The sequence below is a fragment of the Delphinapterus leucas genome, chromosome 11 (genome assembly GCF_059928025.1).
Source record: "Delphinapterus leucas isolate spDelLeu-1000000601 "Yukka" chromosome 11, BTC_Dleu_Yukka2, whole genome shotgun sequence".
NCBI classification, from domain to species: Eukaryota; Metazoa; Chordata; class Mammalia; order Artiodactyla; family Monodontidae; genus Delphinapterus; species Delphinapterus leucas.
The window spans coordinates 59,684,455-59,707,323 of record NC_143139.1 but is presented as its reverse complement, the minus strand read 5'-3'; the positions used below and the strand labels follow the sequence as shown (position 1 = coordinate 59,707,323).

Below are 22,869 nucleotides of genomic sequence, written 5' to 3'. Positions count from 1 at the left end.
CTTTCATGTCTGGAAGCATGGGAGCAAGGAGATTAATTAGAAGACTGTAGTGATTTCTCAAAGAGATGATTGTCACTTGGATTTCAGTGAGTTAGTGAATTAGACTCTGAAGTGAGGAGGAAAGGGAGGCGCCAAGATGACCTCTCAGTTTTGACTTGTGTTCCATCTACTGAGATAAAGAAGAAGAAGGGAAGAACAGATTTGAGGGGAAAGAAATTTAAAAATTTGGTGAACCTACTTGACACCATGTCCAGTGACAATGACAAGAAAGCAACTGAGCAAGAATGCAGTCTAGAGCTCACCGAGGTCAGGGCTGGGGATATAAATTTGGAATCAGAAGCAAATGGATGTAGGTTTTAATCATTGGACCATATCAGGTCGCCTAAATATAGAAAGGGATCTGGAGCCAAGTTGTATGTTGTTCCATCATTTGGAGATCAAGTGGAAGAGAGGAAGTAGCAAAGAAAACTGAGAGTATTGTCCAGAGAAGTAGGGTGAAAATCAGAAGAATGTGGAAAATCATTTAGTGAGAGTGTCTCAAAGGGAGAGGACCTTTAGCGTTTACTGCTTCCGAGAGGAAAACATAAAAATATCCGTTGGAATTGGCCACTGACTTGCAACTGATGACCTCTACAAGAGCCGGCTGCTCTAATTGGAGAAATATGAATGGAAGACAGACTGAAGTGAGTGGATGGCTGACTTTTAAACATTTTGTCTCTTTCTTATTGAATGAACAATTTCTACCTTTATTTGAGGGATTTGTTTCTTTTTATGTTTCCCCCCAAATAGATTACATGCTTTTTGTACATAAGAACTTGTCGTGGTTTCTCAAGAATCTTAGGGCAGAGAGCCTTCAACTTAATAGTTGAACAAGAAATATTTATTGAATTGAATTAGACTCTTGCACAACCAACAAAATTATAGAACAGAGAAGAAAGAAAACTGTAGGTCATTAAAAACATCCCATGAAGGATTACTATAACCATTTGAGAAGGACTTTTAGGTGCGGGGGTTCCTTCTCCAGTCCTAGTTCTTTCAAAAGCTTACCCTGTCCTAAAGAAATTTTCACATTTGCAAAATCAAAATCAACAAAGCCTGTTGGATATGCAAAAACTGTTAAATGGCATTAGGTGGCTGATTTGCTTAGTACTCCTAAAATGTGTCCCTGATGCAAACAAAACAAAACAAAAATGACAAAGCAGAACAAAATAAAACAAAACCTAGATAAAATTTGGGCTGTTGCCAAATGGTTGAAGTTCTAAAAAGAAGAAATAAGGTAATAAAAAATGAGATGTTAACGAAAACCTAAAGCACAGTCACAGTTCTCTTTTCCTGATTGACTAAAACTTTTAGCACATATTTTAAAAGAAATGTTTTACCTTTAAGAGTGAAAGCAATTCAAGTTGTGAGTGTCATTTTAGAGCTTACAGCATTTTTAAGATTCTACAGTGTGGAAAAGAGATACTTTGGGTTTCTTTCTAAGTCAGCATTGTGCAAGCTCAAGAGAATATTAACTGTAGGATTTTCTAGCTCTATTAAATATTCAGAAGCTTCCCTTCTGTTGTCTCTGTATCAAGGGCAAATCCCGTAAACCTTGCTTTGGAAGCTCTGAAATGAGCTAAATAATCTGTGAAAACCACCATTTCTTTCTCTAGCTAGAAGATATATTTTTAAAAAGTATGTAAAGGAGGGCTTCCCTGGTGGCGCAGTGGTTGAGAGTCCGCCTGCCGATGCAGGGGACGTGGGTTCGTAACCCGGTCTGGGAAGATCCCACATGCCGTGGAGCAGCTGGGCCTGTGAGCCACGGCCACTGAGCCTGCGCGTCTGGAGTCTTTGCTTCGCAGCAGGAGAGGCCACAACAGTGAGAGTCCCTCGTACCGCAAAAAAAAAAGTATGTAAAGGAGGAGAACCCAGCTCATACATGTCCATTCATGCAAGTTTCAGACTTTTTCAGATACTTTAGGAACAAAATGTATAGCTGACTTTGTCCAAGTAATGAACACACAATTGCTTTCTATCCTGACACCTGTTTGGTTAGTTATTTTTGCTTATGTAGAGTCAGCATTTGGTTATTATATCAGTTATTTTATAAGGACCTTGAAAAAGTACTATATATAAAGATCCATAAGATAAATCAGGAATAAAGCTTAGGAATTTCATTTTCCTGGCTTTGCTGCTTTTGTACTATTGTTGAAAAAAGTTTAGCATGTGTGCGTGCATGAGTGTTTGCATGCATATATGTGTATAAAATGCTATTTATTGGAATACTGTAATATTTATTTTCTAAATATTTGTGTTCAGTAGGGTTTAAGATTCTTGTGTTGAAAAAAAGGTGAATTCAGAGAAGCAATATATGTTACAAAACAGAGAGCTTTGACCTTAGTCTCTACACCTCGGTTCACTTTTCTTTAAAATGGAATAGTGGAATCTACTGTGCAATATGTTTGCAGGATCAGAAGAGATGCAAATTATTTTTTTAGGACAGATGCCCTCACTGAATTTTACCTGTTAAAATTATTATAGCTCTTGGTTTTAGATTGTTATTTTTATTATTTTTTGGTTGCTATTTTTAAATGACAAAGGCAGTGTTGCTCTTGGCATCTTAAAACTATCCCTAGTTTTTTAAAGTATCACTTATTAATCATATAAACTGTCATTGGTGGCATAGCCTGGAATTTCTTAGTTTTCTGATGTCTCTGAGGACAATGGACACTGAATTAGATTTGGGAGGTAGAATTAGTTAAAAACAGTATAAAACAATTGTGTAGTTACCATATTTTGCTGATTAGTTATGGATAGAAAACATCTATGATTTAGACAGTTTTATAGTACTTGGGAATGTTTGGTATTAGCTTTCATTACTAAGCTCTTATCTTCACAATTTCAGAATTATGGTCTGGTGCTGTATTAGCTGAATAACTTTTTATATTTTCTAGAATTGGCCCATTTTGTTTATTCTTATAGCAAGTAGAGCCAAAAAATTAAAAATTGGTAATGATCTCTATGAATAAAACTGGCTTACCCTTGTGAATGCAGTAATGCGTGTGTGTGTGTGTGTGTGTGTGACTCGTACTTTTCAGCACCCACTAGTCTGTTAATCCCTTGCAATCTGGATTCTCTCCTATTTCTTCACTAAAAGTGCTTAATCGAGGGAAACTAAGGATGGCCTAATTATCTCATTCAAAAGTCCTTTCTCCATTTTTATCTTCTTTGAACTCTGCAGAAATTGGCATTGTTAATCCCTCTTCCTTGAAGCATTATCTTTCTTTTCTTATCTCTGACATTGTCCTGCTCTTGTCACTCAAACTGACAATCTGTTCCCTTATTAGTTCCCTTATTAGTCCCTTATTAGTCTTAGTTTATACTTTTCTTCCTAATCTATTATGTTTGTTGTTTTCATAAGCCTTCTTAAACATCCATTTGGGGGGAGTGGTTGGTTGTAAATAAGTGAACCAAAGTTGTGTTAAACTTTAAGTTTGGCGTGGCCATAGTCTTTGCTATTGTCAATATTTATTAAGCACTACTCAGTACCATTGACATAAAATAGGAATAAAAATTCCTGCTGTCACAAGCTTGTGTTCAACCAAAGGAGAAAAAATAAAACATTACAGAAATGAGGGAAGTGCTATAGTAGAGATATGAATAGGAACCTAACAAGAAAGTGCTTCATTTTGCCTTAGATTTTAGGGATTACTTTCAAAGACTAAGTGATCCCTGAGTTGAGTCTTGAATATTAAGTAGTTCTTTGCCAGTCACACAAAGCAAAGAGGTGTATTTCAGACAGAAGAACTGCATGTACAAAGGCATCATACATCATAGAATATGGTGAGGTTCACAGCAGAAAGGTGTGTAAGGTCCACATAAAGAAATTTCTTGAATGACATATTAAGAACATTGTGTGTTATCCTGTAATTGGAAGCGATTAAACTATTTTAAGCAGATGGGTGACATAATCACATTTGTTCCCTTAAAGGAGTGCTTATTCCTAGTAATCCAAGACAAGCTAATTAAAGGAAAATTAAAAGATAAGCCACTGACTTTGGGAATGGAGAGAAGGGAGAAGAATACTATCTAGAGGTATTTGAAGTCTGAGAATCTACACAATTCATTGATTCAACAGCCAAAGGTGTTGGGAAAATAAATAAGGAATCTAGGTACCAAGCTGGTTAATGGGTAAATGATGGTCAAAATAACAGAAAATAGGGCTTCCCTGGTGGTGCAGTGGTTGAGAGTCCGCCTGCCAATGCAGGGGACGCGGGTTCATGCCCCGGTCCGGGAAGATCCCACATGCTGCGAAGCCATGGCCACTGAGCCTGCGCGTCCGGAGCCTGTGCTCTGCAACGGGAGAGGCCACAACAGTGAGAGGCCCGCGTACCGCAAAAAAAAAAAAATAACAGGAAATATAATGGAACAGGAAGATCAGATTTGAGCAGTATATTAGGCAGGTAGAGTTTGAAGTTCCTTTAAAATCTTCAATAATAAAAGGTATAATAGTGTGATGGTTAATTTCATGTGTCAGTTTGACTGGGCTAGGGATGCCCTGATAACTGGTAAAACATTATTTCTGGATGTGTCTATGAGGGTTTCTGGAAGAGATTAGCATTTGAGTCCGTCCACTTGAGTAAAGAAGATCCCCTCACCAGTGTGGGTGGGCATCGTCCACTCTGCTGAGGGCCAAAAAAACAGAAGGGTGAATTAGTTCTCTCTGCTTGAGCAGGGGCATTTATCTTCTCCTGCCCCCGAACATTGGCACTCCTGGTTCTTGGACCATCAGACTCAGACTGGGACTTACATCATTGGCTGCCCTGGTTCTGAGGCCATCAAGCTTGGACTGGGACTACACCACTGGCTTTTCTAAGCCTTCAGGAGGCAGACAGCAGATCATGGGACTTCTCAACCTCTGTAATCTTGTGAGCCAATCCCTCATAATAAATCCCTTTTTATATACTATAAATATCCTATTGATTCTGTTTCTCTGGAGAACCTGGACTAATAGAGCCATTGTTTTGATTACCTCCATATTATTTGTTAATTTACTGAGACTGAAGAACTGTATGGATTTGGAGATTATGATTATAAATCACAAAGAAAAGGTATAACCTGAAGATTGACATTTCATGCATTGATGGCAGTTGGAATTGTGGAAGTAGATGAGATTACTAGATTTCCAGAGATTTCAATATTTAAACTGGACGCAGATATTTCTGATTATTCCAGATTTCTGTAAATACCGAGAATTCCTTTGGTTAGAGTTCAGTTCATTCATGACAGCTTTAAAAGTGTCAATATGACAAATGCATGGTTTTTTATCTAGTAAAGCAGCTAATTGTATTGAAAATCACATTGGAGACCTTGTGATCTTGTATAGAGTCACTGTTGGGTCCTATTAGCTATATATAGAAGGGCCAGGAGATACCTATTTTCCTGGATTAGGATGTAACTCAGTGATGTGAGCAAATGTATTTTTAATAAAAAATAAATTTTTAAAAAGAATAGCATCTCTGAAAGAGAAAAAATAAAGTGAGAAGAGTGGCATTGTTTTACATTTTTGCAAATCTCTTTCATGTCTGACTTAATAGAAGATGGCTGGATTCTCATATCTCCTTGTGCATTCAGTCTGTTGTAATACTACATGTCATGTAGCTTCTGGAAAACTTCCCTGTAAACTGGTGTGACAATGAGAAAGGCAAAAATCATTTTAATATCATTACAAAGCTAATTTTGATTTTGTAGACCCAAACAAGGTTCTGAGGACAACTAGAAGTCCCCAGGCCACACTTTGATAGCTGTTGATATAGTTAAATCGCTAAGGCAAGCAGCATTAAGGTCGACCCTACTGGGTTTCCAATTACACAGCCAATCAATCCCCTCCCGATTTTAAATATGGCTTTTCTGCGTCTCCTAACGAAATTACAAGTTACACACAGGCTTTTGTTTTGTGGAATATAGAAAATTTGCCTCTGCCCTCTGGGAAGAATTTGAACTATTTGCAAGATGCCCAAGATCTTCAGGTAGGGGAGGAATTGAAACTCTAGTTTCCTCTATCCACATAAGGATACCTGTGGAGGTAGACTAGAGTGGACTGGAAGGTCCTGACACAGGCTTTGTAGCAAGGAAGAGCAGATGTCCACTAAAAAAAATCATCTTGAGGAGGAGGGAATACTAAAGCCCTAACAAATATGTTAATCTGTTTGGGGAAGGGCCAGATCCATTGGAGCTATGCCTGGGCTTGGAGGACTCTCAGGACCCAGTTACCTTGGCACAGGTCCTCTTTATAGAAAGGATTACTGAGCAAGCATATATGGCAAAAAGAGAACAATATATTTGAGACCGAAGCTTGGGACACTCTGTGGTGTACAGCAGAGGTGACACTGCAGGGTAGACAGCCATTCATGTCACTGGGTAGAGTGTGTTTTAACCACAGCACCATAGTGTTGAAAGAAACAGATTTATGAGTCAGTGAATCTTTGGCAGGTGTTTGAAAGCTAGTCACCTCCCTTCACCTTCAACTAATCCTCCCTTAATCTCTCTCACTTTCAACTGAGTAAAATCAAGGATCCTTAAATAATTCATTTTGGAAAGTAATTGTTAGTCTAAAGAAAGATATACTGGGGTACATAGGGCTTAAAATGTGCCCCCCTATGTAAAATCCTAGATCATGGTGGTGTACATAATATCATTTCAAGACAAACTGAATCATTTAAAAAATAAATTTAAGACAAATTATTATATGCTAACGTTGGAAAATTTGGCTTGGGGAGAGTTTTCAATAATTGGAATTTAGGGTATACAATTCATGTTTATGTTGTGAAATGACTATATATAATCTGTTATTCTTATGACTCAAAAGGTATAGAATTTTTCTTCAGTCTAATGAAACAGTTATAAAAATTATTTTCATGAAGTATGTTAATTGTACACTTTACATTTCATTGTGAGACTTAGAGAAGTAAAATGATATTGTATATTCATATTTGATGACTTTTAATTCTAGTTCCCTAACTTTGAATACAACAATCCATTATGATAAAACTAATATTATGTACAGGACTCTCTTGCCTGTATCCTGCAAAATTATACTTGGGTGTGAGTGGATAGGCCTTGACTGTAAACAAACAACTAAAATTTCAATGAAATCAGTCTGTGGCATAGAAAAAAAAATGTAGAGAGAATGGTATATATATTGGATAAAGGTACCAAAAAACATGATTGAAGATATTTATTAGGGGCCACATAAGTCTCAGTAGCCAAAAGAAATATTGGGGTATATTTTCTTGATTTACAGAATCTAAATCTTATATTGTTCTATGTCTTTTGGGCTTTTTGTCTGTTTCTATGCCTATCTATATAATATATTTGTGTCTATATTTAATCTATACCTACTGTGTATAATACACATATATCCATACATATAACACATTTTATATGTAGATATAGACATAAAACATATAACTTGTTATAAACACACACATGATTATATACAGTTACCTGTAGCTTAATCTTCTTCACTGATTTCTGAGTTTAGTAACCATGTATGTGATCAGCTTTCTTCAATCTAATTCAGTACGATAAATGCAGTTAAGTTTGTGGAACTGCTTTTAAATGGTGAAACTTGGATGAAGAGAAGTTGATTTTACCAGCTTCAGAAGAAGTCAAAGTAATTGTCAATTCTGCATGGAACCAGCAGACACTGGTCTCTAGTTTTCCCTGTTTGGTTGGCCTTTGAGGATAGACTTACTAATGAAAGAGACTTTTTCTCTCTCTAGAGACCACATTTCTGTAAACACCACCACACTTGTTAATTATGGCAAAAGTAGTACAAGGGACTTGAATACGTACATAATTAAGAGCATCTGCTGAGTTTCAGGTGCTGTAGAAAAGAAGAAAATTTGCAAATGTATAATTTCTATGGACAAATAAAATCAGCTTAATGGTCATTGAGAATGAAGATCCAGGTTTAATCCTCTCTTGGTCATTACTTTCTTTGAATTTTGTTTTAAAATTAAACTTAAAATACATGATAAAAATTTTGTGAAAAATGGAAACTTTGCAGGCATTTATAAAATCAGTTATGATCCTCCATTAGCAACACACTCACCTGAGGCCACTCTTATACCCAGACATCACCACTGCTGAGAATATAGTGTTTCTATTTATTTGCATACACTAGTTGTACATAAAGAAAGAAATGGGATTGGACTCTGTGTATTGTTGTGCCACAGCCATTTAGAATAGAATCAGATACTTAGTATTTACTATGAGTCACTTGTTGTTGTTTAATATGTTTCAGTAGTGATCATTCTGTGTCAGTATGTATTGAACTACATCATTCTTTGTGATGCGATTTTATGACAATACCATGACTATGAATATTTACATTTTTCTGGGTCTTTTCGGGTACAAGTAATGCTTAAATTAATGCCCTACATATATCCTTGTACTTTTATATACATATTTTACCCGAGTAAATTTCTAAAAGTGGAGGTTTTGGATCAGGAGGCACTATGCGCTCTGATACTTCATCATTGGAAGTCCTTGCTCTTCTCGTGTATTGATTTCATTTAAGCTCTCGAAATACAAACTAAAAACAGGTGTACCTCATGTGGGATTGTGAAAACAAATTCCTTAGCATATATTTAAGTAACTTGTCTTAAAAATCTTCTCATAGTTTATTTCCAAGTGTTAAATTATCTCATTGACTTTCATTAAAAAATAGAGGTGAATTTAATTTTTCTTCAGATTTTTTCTCCCTTTAAGTTTTACAATGAAGGTCCATATTTCTGACTGTGAATTAATAAGAAGTGACTTTTAAAGACAGATTCTGTGTTGTGGCCAACAGAATTTTTACGTAACAAATAAATATTTTTAAAAGTGCTGCTTTACTAATTTCATAAGAACTGAGCACCTACTTCTTGTCATGGGTTAGGCCTTGTCCTTGGCTCTAAGGATAGATATTAAATCCTTCTCTTTGAAGAACTTGTGGGCATGTAGAATCAGTAACAAAAGTGTGTGAAAATTGCTACAATATCATCAGTGATCCTGGGCTAGGGAAGCATGGAGAAGGGTCACTTAATGAGTCTTGTTCTCATTATGTTTGTAAGCTCTGGAGCTTTTGAATTAGTTATTGAGTTCAATTTTATTTATTTATTTATTTAGCTAGCTAGCTATTTATTATCGAAGTATAGTTGCTGTACAATATTATATAAGTTACAGGTGTACAATATAGTGATTCACACTTTTTTAAGTTTATACCCATTTACAATTATTATAAAATATTGCCTATATTCCCTGTATTATACAGTATATCTTTGTTGCTTATTTTATACCTAATAGTTTGTAGTTCTTGATCCCTACCCCTATATATTGCCCCTCCCCCCTTCCTCTCCCCACTGGTAACCACTAGTCTGTTCTTTATATCTGTGAGTCTGCTTCTGTTTTTTTATATTCACTAGTTGCATTTTTTAGATTTGACATATAAGTGGTATCATATAGTATTTGTCTTTCTCTATTTTACTTATTTCACTTAGCATAATGCCCTATAAGACCATCCATGTTGTTGCAAATGGCAAAATTTTATTCTTTTTTATGGCTGAGTAGTATTCTACTGTGTGTGTGTGTGTGTGTGTGTGTGTGTGTGTGTATCTCTACACCACATCTTCTTTATCCATTCACCTGTTGATGGACACTTAGGTTGCTTCCATATCTTGGCAATGGTAAATAATGCTGCTATGAACATTGGGGTGCATGTATCTTTTTGAATTAATGTTTTGGGTTTTCTTTTTTTTGGATATATATCCAGGAATGGAATTGCTGAGGCATATGATAGTCCTATTTTTAGTGTCTTGAGACACCTCCACTGTTTTCCACTGCAGCTGCACCCATTTACATTCCCACCAACAATATACAAGGGTTCCCTTTTCTCTACATCCTTGCCAACACTTGTTATTTGTGGTTTGATGGTAGCCATTCTGACAGGTGTGAGGTGATATTTCATGTGGTTTTGATTTGCATTTCCCTGATGATTAGTGATGTTGATCATCTTTTCATGTGCCTGTTACCCATCTGCATTTCCTCTTTGGAAAAATGTCTCTTCGGTTTTTCTGCCCATTTTTTAATTGAGTTGTTTGTTTTTTCTATGTTGAGTTGTAGGAGTTGTTTATATATGTAAGATATTAATCCTTTATTGTTCATATCATTTGTAAGTACTTTCTCCCATTCATTAGGTCATCTTTTCGTTTTGTCAATGGTTTCCTTTGCTGTGCAAAAGCTTTTAAGTTTAATTAGGTCCCATTTGTTTATTTATGCTTTTATTTCCTTTACATTAGCATATGGATCCAAAAAAATATTGCAGTGATTTATGTCAAAGAGTGTTCTTCAATTATATCTCAATAAAACTAGAAGAAAAAAAGAATAGTTCTAATAAAAAAATAAAATGTTCTGCCTATGTTTTCCTCTAGGAGTTTCATAGTATCTGGCCTTACATTTAGGTTTTTAATCCATTTTGAGTTTATTTTTGTGTATGGTGTTAGAGAATGTTAGTTGTTGAGTTCAGTTACATATATTTTAATGCTAACCTGAAAGAGAAAATGATGAAACATAAAAATATACCACACTTTCCCCCTGTTTCTCTCAGCCTATTATATATACCTGGAGATTCTACTTGAATGTTTGCTTCGAGGTTGATTGACCTAATACCTTCTATGTAGAATCTGGACTCTGAGGACTTCTACTCCATAATTGCTAATTGGAAAAAAAAAGGGAGAGAGAGAGAGTCTGGGGCACTCTATGTTGCTAAGCATGGGCACTGAGCTTATGGAGAAAAAGTAACTACTCACTGGACGCACAAGCCAATATTTTAGTAGGATATTCCCAGCCTGAAACTGCCTTGGGTGAAATATCAGTTCTGTGAATTCAGTCAACATGCTACATTTTGTCTGGAAAGCTTTCTAACATTTTAATTAGTATTTAACATGCCTCTTTTTATTTTCATTTAATGCTTGTAGGAGTCTGTGGTCTTATCACAGGGGAAAAGGAAGAGAAAGATGGCAGTATAAGTTTCTTCCCCAACTCCCTGGTAAGATACAAACTTCATTAACAGAATGAATGGAAGCTAACATTGGCAACATTTGGACCTGTGAGCCAATTCAGTTTGCTTCAGCTGTAAATTTGGCTTTTTTGCTTCAATATGCGGACTTTCATTTTTCATTTCTGTTATTTCCTTTTTTCACATCATTTTTATCCTCACTAGAATATAGTCTACCTTATTTTGTTAATTTATTCATTCTTTTATTAATTTTTCCATCCTTCTATTCATCCATCCAGCCATACTAAATACTAACTACTGTGACAGAAGCAGGAGGTACAGAAATGAATATGACATCATTCCAGTCCTTAAACAGTTCCCAGTTCAGTGAAGAGGAAAAACAAATAAAACCTTCTTTTTCCCCATTTATTTCCTTTTTAATTTTTTAAAAATATTATTCAATCTAACCTCATATTTACCCATCTCGGCTTAACTCAGTGAATCAGGAACAAAAGAAGACATTTTCTATATCCAAGACTCTTAGATTTAAGTTCAGGTAAAGTGCACAAGTTCCTTGCTAAAGGAATCCAAATGTGGCCTCTGGATAATTCTAGATCTTCAAGGTTTCTGGAGTCACCCTTTCATTTGATACTCAAACTAAGTTCCTAATAAACTGAGACCCTATTCTTCATTCCATGGGAAGCTCTGTCTCCCAATATCTCCAAGGACTTTATTGGGAGCTGCATTTCTCCTTATTACATTTTACTTTTATTTGTTACTCTCTTATGGTTTCGAATCTCAGTACGTATTTTGCCTCTCGTGGTTGACTGATGTCCCCTTTTTGTTCTCCCATGGTCCAATGCCTTCATTACTCAAAGCACCTTCAACACCAAGCTGTTTTGTACAACCACCTTTTGCTGAAGGCCTAACAGAGCAAGCATCATCTTAGAATTTAATATTCTCCATTGGTCGCCCAAAGTTCTGCTGCTGTACCTGTGGGGGGATTTCTCAATTGTTTGTGCTCATATTATGGGCCTCTCCTCCTTCACTTTAGAGACATTTTCCACTTCCTTCTCTTCAGAATTCAACTTCCTTCCAAGGTCCTCACTTGCAGGCTGATAGAGGCCAACTTCCAATTTCCTACCATGTTATTATGAAGCATACTTTGGTTCTCAGTTACAACTCTTGTTCTAGACCATACCTAGTGTCCTTAGCCTTTATAAATAAAAAATGACCTATCTAGCTGATTTTTAAGCAAAATAATGAGGTACTTCTAAGATGAATGTTGTATATTTCCAGGAGTATCAAAGTTTGTTTCCATTCTTTATACTCTTTTTAGTTTCCGATTATAGTACTATCACACTCCAGCAGATTTACAAAGTCTTTAAAAGCTAAAGATATACTGAGTTATAAAGATTACAATGAAGAATAATACAAATACAAAAATCATCATGTAGTTCTTTAAATTATGCTAATAAAAATATTTATAGATGCAAGTTCCAATGACATAAAAACAGACAATTTTTGGTTTCTAAAGTTTTGTGTCTTAGAATTGTGTATATTTAGAAACTATTCCGTTGCTTTGTTTATTCACAGGTATTTGTGTAGTTCTTTAAAGCAGATAATCTCAGGCCAAAGTTTTTTTTTTTTTTAGTCTTTTTGTGTATCTCTTATGTATTTGGCGAGATCTGTATATCTCATCCATTGAAGATCAACCAGGGGCCAAAAAAGAGGTGGTTTCAATCTCTTCTTGAAACTTAGATCTTTTCAGTGTCATGGTTGAGATGCAGGATATTAGGGAAGAGCTTTGGGTTTGGGATATACCCTATTATTTCTAAATAATGGCCTCCCTCCACTTGACTGATGACCTCCTCCTGCTGAATAATTCATTTGTTTAGACATTCAAGGAATAGTCTCTTGGTATTCATTAAGCATGCTCAATCTAAGAGCGTTATCAGAGAGCACCAGAAATCTGCCAGCTTCTTTGAAAGCCTCTGGTGCTGACAGATGGCAACAGTGCCATTTACTAAAACAACTGGGTTTCAAGTTTTCAGATCTTTAATATTAAGAAGTATGTGATCCCAAGATAAATAAAGGTTTCAACATATTTGTATTCTACATTTGAGAGTTTGGTAGTTATGGGAACAGAATCGGGGGCAAAACTTACCAAGTTAGTGTCTCAGGTCTATCACTTTGTAATCTTATGACTTTGGAGAAGTGACAAACTCTGTGACTGTAAAAGGTGATGGTGTAGTGTTGTTATGAGTGTTGACGTGAGTTAATTACGTAAATTGCTTTGAAGAGTGTCTGGCGCTAGTAAGAACTATATAAGTGAGAGCTTTTATTATTATTCTGTATTAGTAGGTGTGTATTCATATATTATTGACCAAAGAAATGTTGAATTTAAAAAAAATCCTGCAACTTTATAACATATTACTTTAACATTTGGAGTTCTTTTTCAGGACAGGAAGAAGACTGCCTTTTAATTTGTTCCTTAACTCTTTCTCTCTCTTCAGTCTTGATGCCTCCTCTTCCTAGATTTGCTTTTTTGGACAAGACTCTGCCTTAAGTTGATATAATATAAATGGTAACATAGCTCAAAAATTTTTTTTTTCATGTTCATACCTCATGACAATCTGAACATTATAGAAGAAACCTACAGTTAAATATGGGTGGCTACCAAATTTCTGTCAGTGTGGACTGCACCTTTTATTTATGGTTGTAAATCTTGATCTAATATGTGAAGATCTCTAGGATGGTAAAAAATATCTGGAGCCATTGTCTACATTTATTTTTTTTTCAGCCTGTTGCCCTTTAACATTCTTTTGCAAGGATTTTTATGCTCTTTTCACAGGTATAGTGTCTTACATAAAAGAGTCAAATTATTTTCCAACATAAATCAAAACTTTTTACCTATATAAGCTGAAAACAGAACTTGAAACATATCATCAGTGCAACTCTAATGAATGTTCCCTACACATGTCTTCTTACACTTGAGAAACATGCCAAGTGAAATCTTCAAATATATGTTTATACTTTTTCTACTACAGGGATTGATACATTTAGATTTGGATTGAAATATATTATGTTTAGATCACTCTGTGTTTCTTCTTTTATTTCTTTTTTTTTTTCTCTACAGTTTATTGCTTTTGCTTCTTTATTCTTCATCCTGGTTTCAATCACAACTTTTTGCCTGGAGACACATGAAGCTTTCAATATTGTTAAAAACAAGACAGAACCAGTCATCAATGGCACAAGTGTCGTTCTACAGTATGAAATCGAAACAGATCCTGCCTTGACGTATGTAGAAGGAGTGTGCGTGGTATGGTTTACTTTTGAATTTTTAGTCCGTATTGTTTTTTCCCCCAATAAACTTGAATTCATCAAAAACCTCTTGAATATCATTGACTTTGTGGCCATCCTACCCTTCTACTTAGAGGTGGGACTCAGTGGGCTGTCATCCAAAGCTGCTAAAGATGTACTTGGCTTCCTCAGGGTGGTCAGGTTTGTCAGGATCCTGAGAATCTTCAAGCTCACCCGCCATTTTGTAGGTCTGAGGGTGCTTGGACACACGCTTCGAGCAAGTACTAATGAATTTTTGCTGCTGATCATCTTCCTGGCTCTAGGAGTTTTGATATTTGCTACTATGATCTACTATGCGGAGAGAGTAGGAGCTCAACCCAATGACCCTTCAGCTAGTGAGCACACGCAGTTCAAAAACATTCCTATTGGGTTCTGGTGGGCTGTAGTGACAATGACTACCTTGGGCTATGGAGATATGTACCCCCAAACGTGGTCAGGGATGCTTGTGGGAGCCCTGTGTGCTCTGGCTGGAGTACTGACAATAGCCATGCCGGTGCCTGTCATTGTCAACAATTTTGGAATGTACTACTCCTTGGCAATGGCGAAGCAGAAACTTCCAAGAAAAAGAAAGAAGCACATCCCTCCTGCCCCTCAGGCAACCTCGCCTACATTTTGCAAGACAGAATTAAATATGGCCTGTAATAGCACACAGGGTGACACATGTCTGGGCAAAGACAATCGGCTTCCGGAACATAACAGATCAGGTAAGGCACGATTTCAAATGCATGCCATTAAATACTTTATAGACCAGTATGTCCCTGAAATAGAAGGCAAGCATTCTCATTTTCCGCAAATTTTCATGAGTTTTCCGTTCTACCCCTTCACAAAAAATTTGTTTGTGTCAGCCTTGTAGATAGCTAGATTATAGCTTTTCTAAATGAATCCTAAGTAGAAGTCTGCACAGCTGGCTATAGAGCTCTCCTGCTTTAGTGGGAATGCCCTTTGCTGATGGTACCAATATTTTCTTTTGCCTGTTTGTTGCTTTTGTGCCAATGTTTCTTTGTTTCCCTGCACGATGTGATGGTACGATACTGGACATTTTCCATCCTTCATTCTCAAAATGTTGATCTCCATATCATTTGGCTTGGCGTGTTTGTCTCAGTTTTATCTCTGCCACATGGGGCCATGCATTTTAACCTAATTCACAAGAAGAAGATATGTAAGAAGAATGGACGTTTACATTTCAAAGGCCTAAACACCAAAGAGGTGATATGTAAGATGTCCCTTTTCAAAGTAAATAGCTTCCTCAGTAATATTACGGAGGGTTCATTAAGTTTTCATTATTCTTAAATTAGGATATTTCAATATAATCCCTTTGGATTGGGTAAGGTGCTATGTAATATAATCAGCCCAACATTATTCAGGGGCTAGATGATCTGCTTTGGCTAATCAATGGCAAGGTTGAATTTCTCTGTGGATTTCCTTTTTTATGCACTCTGCATTGGGCTTTGTTCCCTCCCAGAACTCAGTTTTGGATGATTTACTGCTTGAATTGCTACTCCTCTCTATTGTCATAAATAATCTAGGGTTGATTGTAAGCTGACATGCAGTTTGCCAAAGTGATAGTCAATAGTGTCATCTCTAGTCTATTATGTCTACTACAGATGAAATATTTTGTAGTTTACACAATTTAGATTTTGTCCGCTATGAAAAGTTAAGGTATATGCATTCCCTATAACTTAGATAGGTTTGATCTTTTTCTTGTAGAAAAATGACTTACTAGAATCCCATGTGAATAATTTTGCATTATTTAGAAATAACACCAATTAAACAAAGCAAGCAAGCAAACAAACAAACAGAAAAGGCAAGTGACATTTTCACAGATTCCCTCCTTAGCTTCCAAAAGTTATTACGGGGTACATGGGGAAAAAAAAAAAAACTGGCTGGAACTGAACTGCTTTTTCAAAGATTTTATTCGCAGTCCTTATGTTTATTTAGTAGATTGTTTTGCAAATTCTGTCAACATGTATCTGAGAATTGTTATGCCAGGAATGTCTTTATGAAAGGTGAAATTTAGTTGGTGTTATTGCTCTCATTAGACTGCTCTCACGTACTTGCGCAGAGCCCATATGAAGGGCATGGAAATGAGGACACACTCTCAGCCTGGGCAAACATTGTTATAAGTTAGTATCTAGGCTGATAGGATGTGAAAGTCTTTGGCAAAAGCATATAGAAGTAAACAGTTGTTTCAAGGGCATTTGAGAAGTTGAACTTTTTCCACTGGTATGCTCAAAAATATTATGTCACCTCAAAATAGAGAACCTGGACATGAAGTTTGTGAACTTCAGGATTATTTTCATTACAATTTATTGGGGAAAATTACTTTCAGAAAATAATAAAAGCATGCGTCTTAAAGCACTGCAAAGACAAATATTTACTTAGGAGTTTTTCCTTCAGTAGGCTCCACTTTCAAAGATGTCTATTTGCATTAACTAGATAACATGTCAAAAATGGAAAGATATTAACTTGTGTGCTACTTCATTATCACACTTATTTTGAATTCACATTAATTTTGTAAAAGTTATTGTCCTATTAGATAAAATCCAAAATGAAGTTAAAATTTCCCAAACAACATTTCTCTCCTTTTCAGTACATTTCCATTTTGCTCCACATAAATTTTTGTAATGAGTGATGAAAATTCTTTTTCTTATCATGATGTGATTATTGTGTTTTGTATATCGAGTGACTGTACTATGGACATTCGGCGTAAACTCTTTGTACTGTCTCATTTCCTCATCCATCACTGTCTGTCAATGGGCATGGTGCTGTGACCAGTGCTATCAGGTGACGACAGTACAGGAAGTGAGCCGCCATTATCACCCCCAGAAAGGCTCCCCATCAGACGCTCTAGTACCAGAGACAAACACAGAAGAGGGGAAACATGTTTCCTACTGACGACAGGTGATTACACGTGTGCTTCTGATGGAGGGATCAGGAAAGGTAGGCATGCATTTAATCAGATCCTAACAGGTGACTTAGCAATTAAATGCTGCAAATATATGGAGTGCTGTAAAATGCTCTTTCATCATTTTCTAGGAGCAACTGTGCAATCATGGTGCTCTTTTCCTCATCATATCTTCTCTCTTTATAAACATTTAAAAATACATATCATAACAGCCGACTTGATTGTCATATCTAAAAGGCATTTCACCCTTCTTTTTTTTTTTTTTACATTTTGGTTTTTCATTTGTCTATGGGCAGAATTGTAATGAAGTATTTAAAAATTAAGTCACTCGTCTAATTACTTTAATACAATGGATTCAGCAGCCTTTAAAAGTTATCTTTTTTCCTACAATGAATTAAACTCACTAATTGACACTATGCATATATTTGATAAGTAATTAATAATTTAAAACAATAATAAAGCTTTTTTCAAAGTAAAACATTAAACGTACTCTAGTTGTCTCTTATCCAGTATTTGGGCAACTTTTCCTAGTGGTTTACCTGAATGTCAGAAGGTTGCTAAGGTACAAGATCCTCAGCCATATAGAACAATATACCCAATCACTGGAAAGGCTACTTGTGTACTTACAAAATGTATTGATGGAATTTTTCTTCAGGGCAGTAATAATTCTAAGTTTATTATTTTTTTCATTGACACTGAACAGTGCGTGGCACATAGAAGATACTTAATAAATATTTGTTGAATGAATACATTGTATCGGACAGACATCTTTGTTAAGGAATATAACAGGATACTGAAGCTCCACTCCAGCACAGTTTCATTTCCCTAGATTGTGCCAGGTGTCTATGACTATTCCTTAGGTGCTAGTTTTTGTCTTTGTTTTTGTTTTAGTAAATTTTACAAACCAACAGTTGGACCCTTTTCTTCTCCTTAAGAAATAGTTTTGTGACAATTATAACCCACCATTGTCAAAGTGCTGGTATGCTCTTAGATTACCTCCTACTTTGAGAATTCCAGTGGCTTTAGTGTCATGGTTATTTTTCTCTGTTTATTGACAGAATAGAGAAAGAACTATTAATTTCTTATGAAGAAATAATAATTTCTTATGCAGTTGACTGAATTTGAATGAAAAGCCACTCCAAAACTTTCACGTTAGTGCAAGTGCATTTTTAAAATATTGTGCTTATTTGCTATTCATTGCAGTTTCTTCCTATTGAATACTTTACCATTTTAAGCCTAAAATATTTATTTTGTGATGACTACTTTCTTTGAAATAGCTCATTACCCATGTTGTGCTTCTCCTTCATTTCTTCTGAGCACTTTACATTGTTCTTTCTGTCTCCACACCTGTGAGTCGCGAAAGAGAAGACAAAGGACTCTTCTTTTGTTTCTTTAATATGTAATATTTTAAATATTTTAAATCCTTCTTTCAATCTCTACATCTATCCCTTGCACCAAAATGTATTTCAATCATCTTAAGAGATTTATTTGATTTTTTTGCTATTTTACATTTAAATATCATGTTACAACAATTTTTAAATATTTTATAAAGATAGTTAATATTCTGTCATAGTATTTGAGCAAAATATATGTACATATATTAAATAATAATATCTAACTAATAATATAGAACATAGTATTTTAAGTGCATTGTAATCTTAAATCACTATACATGTATATACATATATACTTATACATGTATATATGTATTTTTATGTAATATGTGGTTAGATTTATGTGCATTTTGAGCATCATTCAATAGAGGATCACATGCAATATTTATACTAGGGTTACATGTTTAAGGATCTAGATAGAATTTTTTTTTCTAGGTTAGAAAATATTTTGAATTTTAAATTGTCAAAGGGGATCACATTTGAAAAAAGACTACAAATTATAAAGCACTATATAAATATAGTTTTTCCATAAAATAGCAAACTTTCATGAGCAAAGCAATTCATAAGATATTCAGTTTATATGAGAAAACTATACATTCAATCTTATTTCACAAATACAAATTCTATCAGTGAGAACATCTTTGAAAACTCATCTATGAGCTTTTTATTCTTTGTCATTTCTCACCATAATCAACTTCGTTTTCATTCTTGCCCAATTCTTTTGCAGATTTGTGTTCTTTTCCTAGGTCTGATAACATTTCTGGCTAATTTCACTTAATCTTCTCAGTGTCTTATTTTGTCATGTCTATTAGAAATCCATTCATTTCTTCTCCTTTTTCCTTTATGTAGATTAGAGATGTCTCCTATTACTCCTACTCAGATATTTATTTCCTATATGATTTCTTCCTTGCCTTTCAAATTGGTTTCTACCTTAACCTGATTTTAGAGTTATGAAAATTCTCCCCTATGTACATGAGATAAATGACTGGATTCCCACTGTATTATTTTTCTATCAACAAATGTAAATGTAGTTGGGCATACATTAAGAAAACATGTGGATTCCCTAAAAGAGTAAACTCCCAAAACTTAGAACCTGTGTTTTCATTTATATAGTAGTTTTATGAAATCATTTTACATGAACACAAACATACCCACTGATAGTACATGAATAGGAAGTTTCAATACTGTCCCAAACTAATATGTGCTCTTAAAAGCTGTATAAAGTGTATACCATGTATTGGGTTCAACATTGTTTATTCTCATGAATTATATTTTTAGTCATTCCATTCAGTAGCAGTTTGATAAGGCAAAATTTTATCAAATTTTCTGTTCATAAATGAACCTCCAGAATAAAGGAACAATATATTTATATGAATAACTTATAATTTTAGTAATTAAATACTTGTTACTAAATTTTAAGGGAAGCCTTCTCAAATGGACATTGAAATCATAGTTATTAAAAATAAAAGACCTATAAATAGAATAAATAATATTTATGTTAATAACTATAATTCAGAAAAGTAAACATTGAGAATGGCAACCAAGATTTACATGTAACTAGCATGATTAATGTAAATTGTCAAACAGATTTTTTACCTTTTTGGAAGTCTTATAGAGAACATGGTGACAGTGAGGACAAAAGGTACATTTTTATAAGGATGAATTTTAGTTATTAACAACCTCTTTGTTTCATACATATTCACTAGTTTGCTTTTAATCAAAACCAATCAATGTTTATAGTCTAGTTTACATTTTTCGGTTACACTAAAAATCCAAGTCAACTTGTATAAATTATTCTTTCTACAATTTCCAGTGATATTTCCAATCGCATTACAGAAGAGTAGTGATAACTAGCCCTCCAGGCACGTGAAGATCCCTATGTAAGAAAAAATGACTTGCAATTCCTTTTTAATTATTTAAGACATTCTCCCATTAACTACTCCATTAGCTACCAAAGGAGAATGAAATATATACCACCTCCCATGCTTTATAGCTCAAAATACTAACAAAATATATAGGCAGGTAATTTTCTCATTAGCAGAAATTATGTCCTAGAGAACTTCATTGTAGTTAATGGAGGACATAAATTTCCATCTACAAAATATCAAAGAAGACATCTAATCTGCTGAAAGTTTGTGGGTGTATATGTAGGGAGAGGTTCCTATTATTCCAATCTTACCCCACAGTAGAGCTATTTAGTTTTCCTATCTACAACACTTTTTTCAGTGGAGCTGTCAGAACATTTATTTGCTAAGCTGTATAATATAACGACTTTTTCAGTTAATAGTTGCCCGGCTTTTAAGACAATTTTACTTCTAACTTTATACTAGGTACTCCTTTCCTCATTTACCTGCCTCTAATCTTTTCTAATAAAAAATACTGCAATATATGAATCCTTCCAAAGGTGACCTTGATGGGGTGTTGCTTGAGTAGCTAAGGCAAATCAATAGGTTAGAGCTTGTGGGAAGTATCTTTCATTCTGTAAATTCATGATGATCATGAACAAAAGATTAGAATGCACGATAATAGAAAGAAAAGGTGGATTAAGATCAAATTGTTCTCAATTCCTGGCAGGGGAGAGTCAGCTGAAAATATATAATCAAAATCAGACTTTAATTTGCTAAAATTATGACTCAATTTATATTCATTTCTTTTCTTTTTTTTTTTACTTTTTTTTTTAAATACAAGGGATTAGAAATGGGCATTCATTCTACATCATCTAGATAATGGCGTTAAAAACCATTATTTAGGAATCATCCTTTTAACCCCATAAGGCTGGAAGATTAAATATGCTGGAAAAGAGTTGTCCACTTAAAGTTAAGCATGCTTTATTAGCTTAGTAATAATAAAAAGTGAAAAGAGAAAAAGTAGCTCATTTTTTTTAAGGAACATATTCTGAAATTTAAAAATATTTGCCAAATTTATATCTTACTTAAGTTGCTTTGCCTAATTCTTAAAAGCTTTCTGATATTGTGTATGCCAAAATTACATCAATACAGACTGTAATCTGCGAACGAATAGATTTTGAAGTATTGCAACAGTAATTTGTGATAGCTGGTTTAATCTTTTGGAAGTGACAACTGCAGTGAGCTTCATTTTTTTTTTTTTTTTAGAGTTGTAAATTGTCTCAATATTGAATTCTTTGTAAACAAATTCTTTGAGCTCAAAAATAGCACTTTTGATTACCCTGCATGATATTGTTTGTCTTTGTCTATTTTCTGGTTGAATTCAACTGATGTCTGTGCATTTTTTCATAAAAGGATATGAAAAATCCCGAAGCTTAAACAACATAGCGGGCTTGGCAGGCAATGCTCTGAGGCTCTCTCCAGTAACATCACCCTACAACTCTCCTTGTCCTCTGAGGCGCTCTCGATCTCCCATCCCATCTATCTTGTAAACCAAACTGCATCAGTCGGCTTAATTGTCTTAATTCAAGTACTGTTTACCCCATAATGGAAATAATTAAACATAGACTTACTCCAAGCTCCATTAATACAGTACCAATCCTGCATGATACTACTATCTGAAGTCAGAAATGCCATTTGGGTAGCCAACAAATCTTATCCTGGCTTTAAATGAATCTTATCCTGGTAGTGCTACTACTTCTCCATATTAATTGCCCTGATCTCCTTTTGCAATAAAATGACAGATAGCATCAGATACTGGCCAGTACCCTAATACATAAACATATCTTCAGGGAGATATATTTAAACCAGTGTGCTTCCAAATGCCAACCACTTCATGGGAACTTCATTTCTTGTGACTCTCTAAACCATTCTGAAGATGTCTGGGATTCTATTTTGATTGCTCACAACATGACTTTGGTCAGCTCATTTGCATGGACCATCTTGTCTCTATCACCTGAAAGCAATGTCACAAAGTTCGGGGACCATGGATGGCTCGGGATATGTGTACTTGCATCGAACCATCCTGCTGATGCGAAAGCACTGGTCGACTGTTCTGCATGTTGAATTGTGGGGCATGGAGGGCGAGTTTCTCCCTGACATTTTTTTTTTTTCTTATTCTTTGAAAAAAATATTTGTCTTAAAAGATTTAATTTCTTGATTGATTTACTTTTGTTCCAAAATGCTGTATTGGAGTTCTGAATATCTCTGGTTGTTTGCACACAGATAACTGCAAAGAGGTTGTCATTACTGGTTACACGCAAGCTGAGGCCAGATCTC

General features: G+C 35.0%; 1 protein-coding gene across 1 annotated transcript; it reads left to right on the top strand.

Annotated features, from left to right (window-relative positions):
• Positions 1 to 246: 246 nt before the first annotated feature.
• On the top strand, positions 247 to 22,082 carry LOC111167245 (voltage-gated potassium channel KCNC2). The gene is made up of 3 exons (XM_089921586.1): positions 247 to 306; positions 14,163 to 15,090; positions 21,946 to 22,082. The coding sequence occupies exons 1-3, from the start codon at positions 247 to 249 to the stop codon at positions 22,080 to 22,082; spliced, it is 1,125 nt and encodes a 374-aa protein (XP_089777712.1).
• The last annotated feature ends 787 nt before the right edge of the window (positions 22,083 to 22,869 follow it).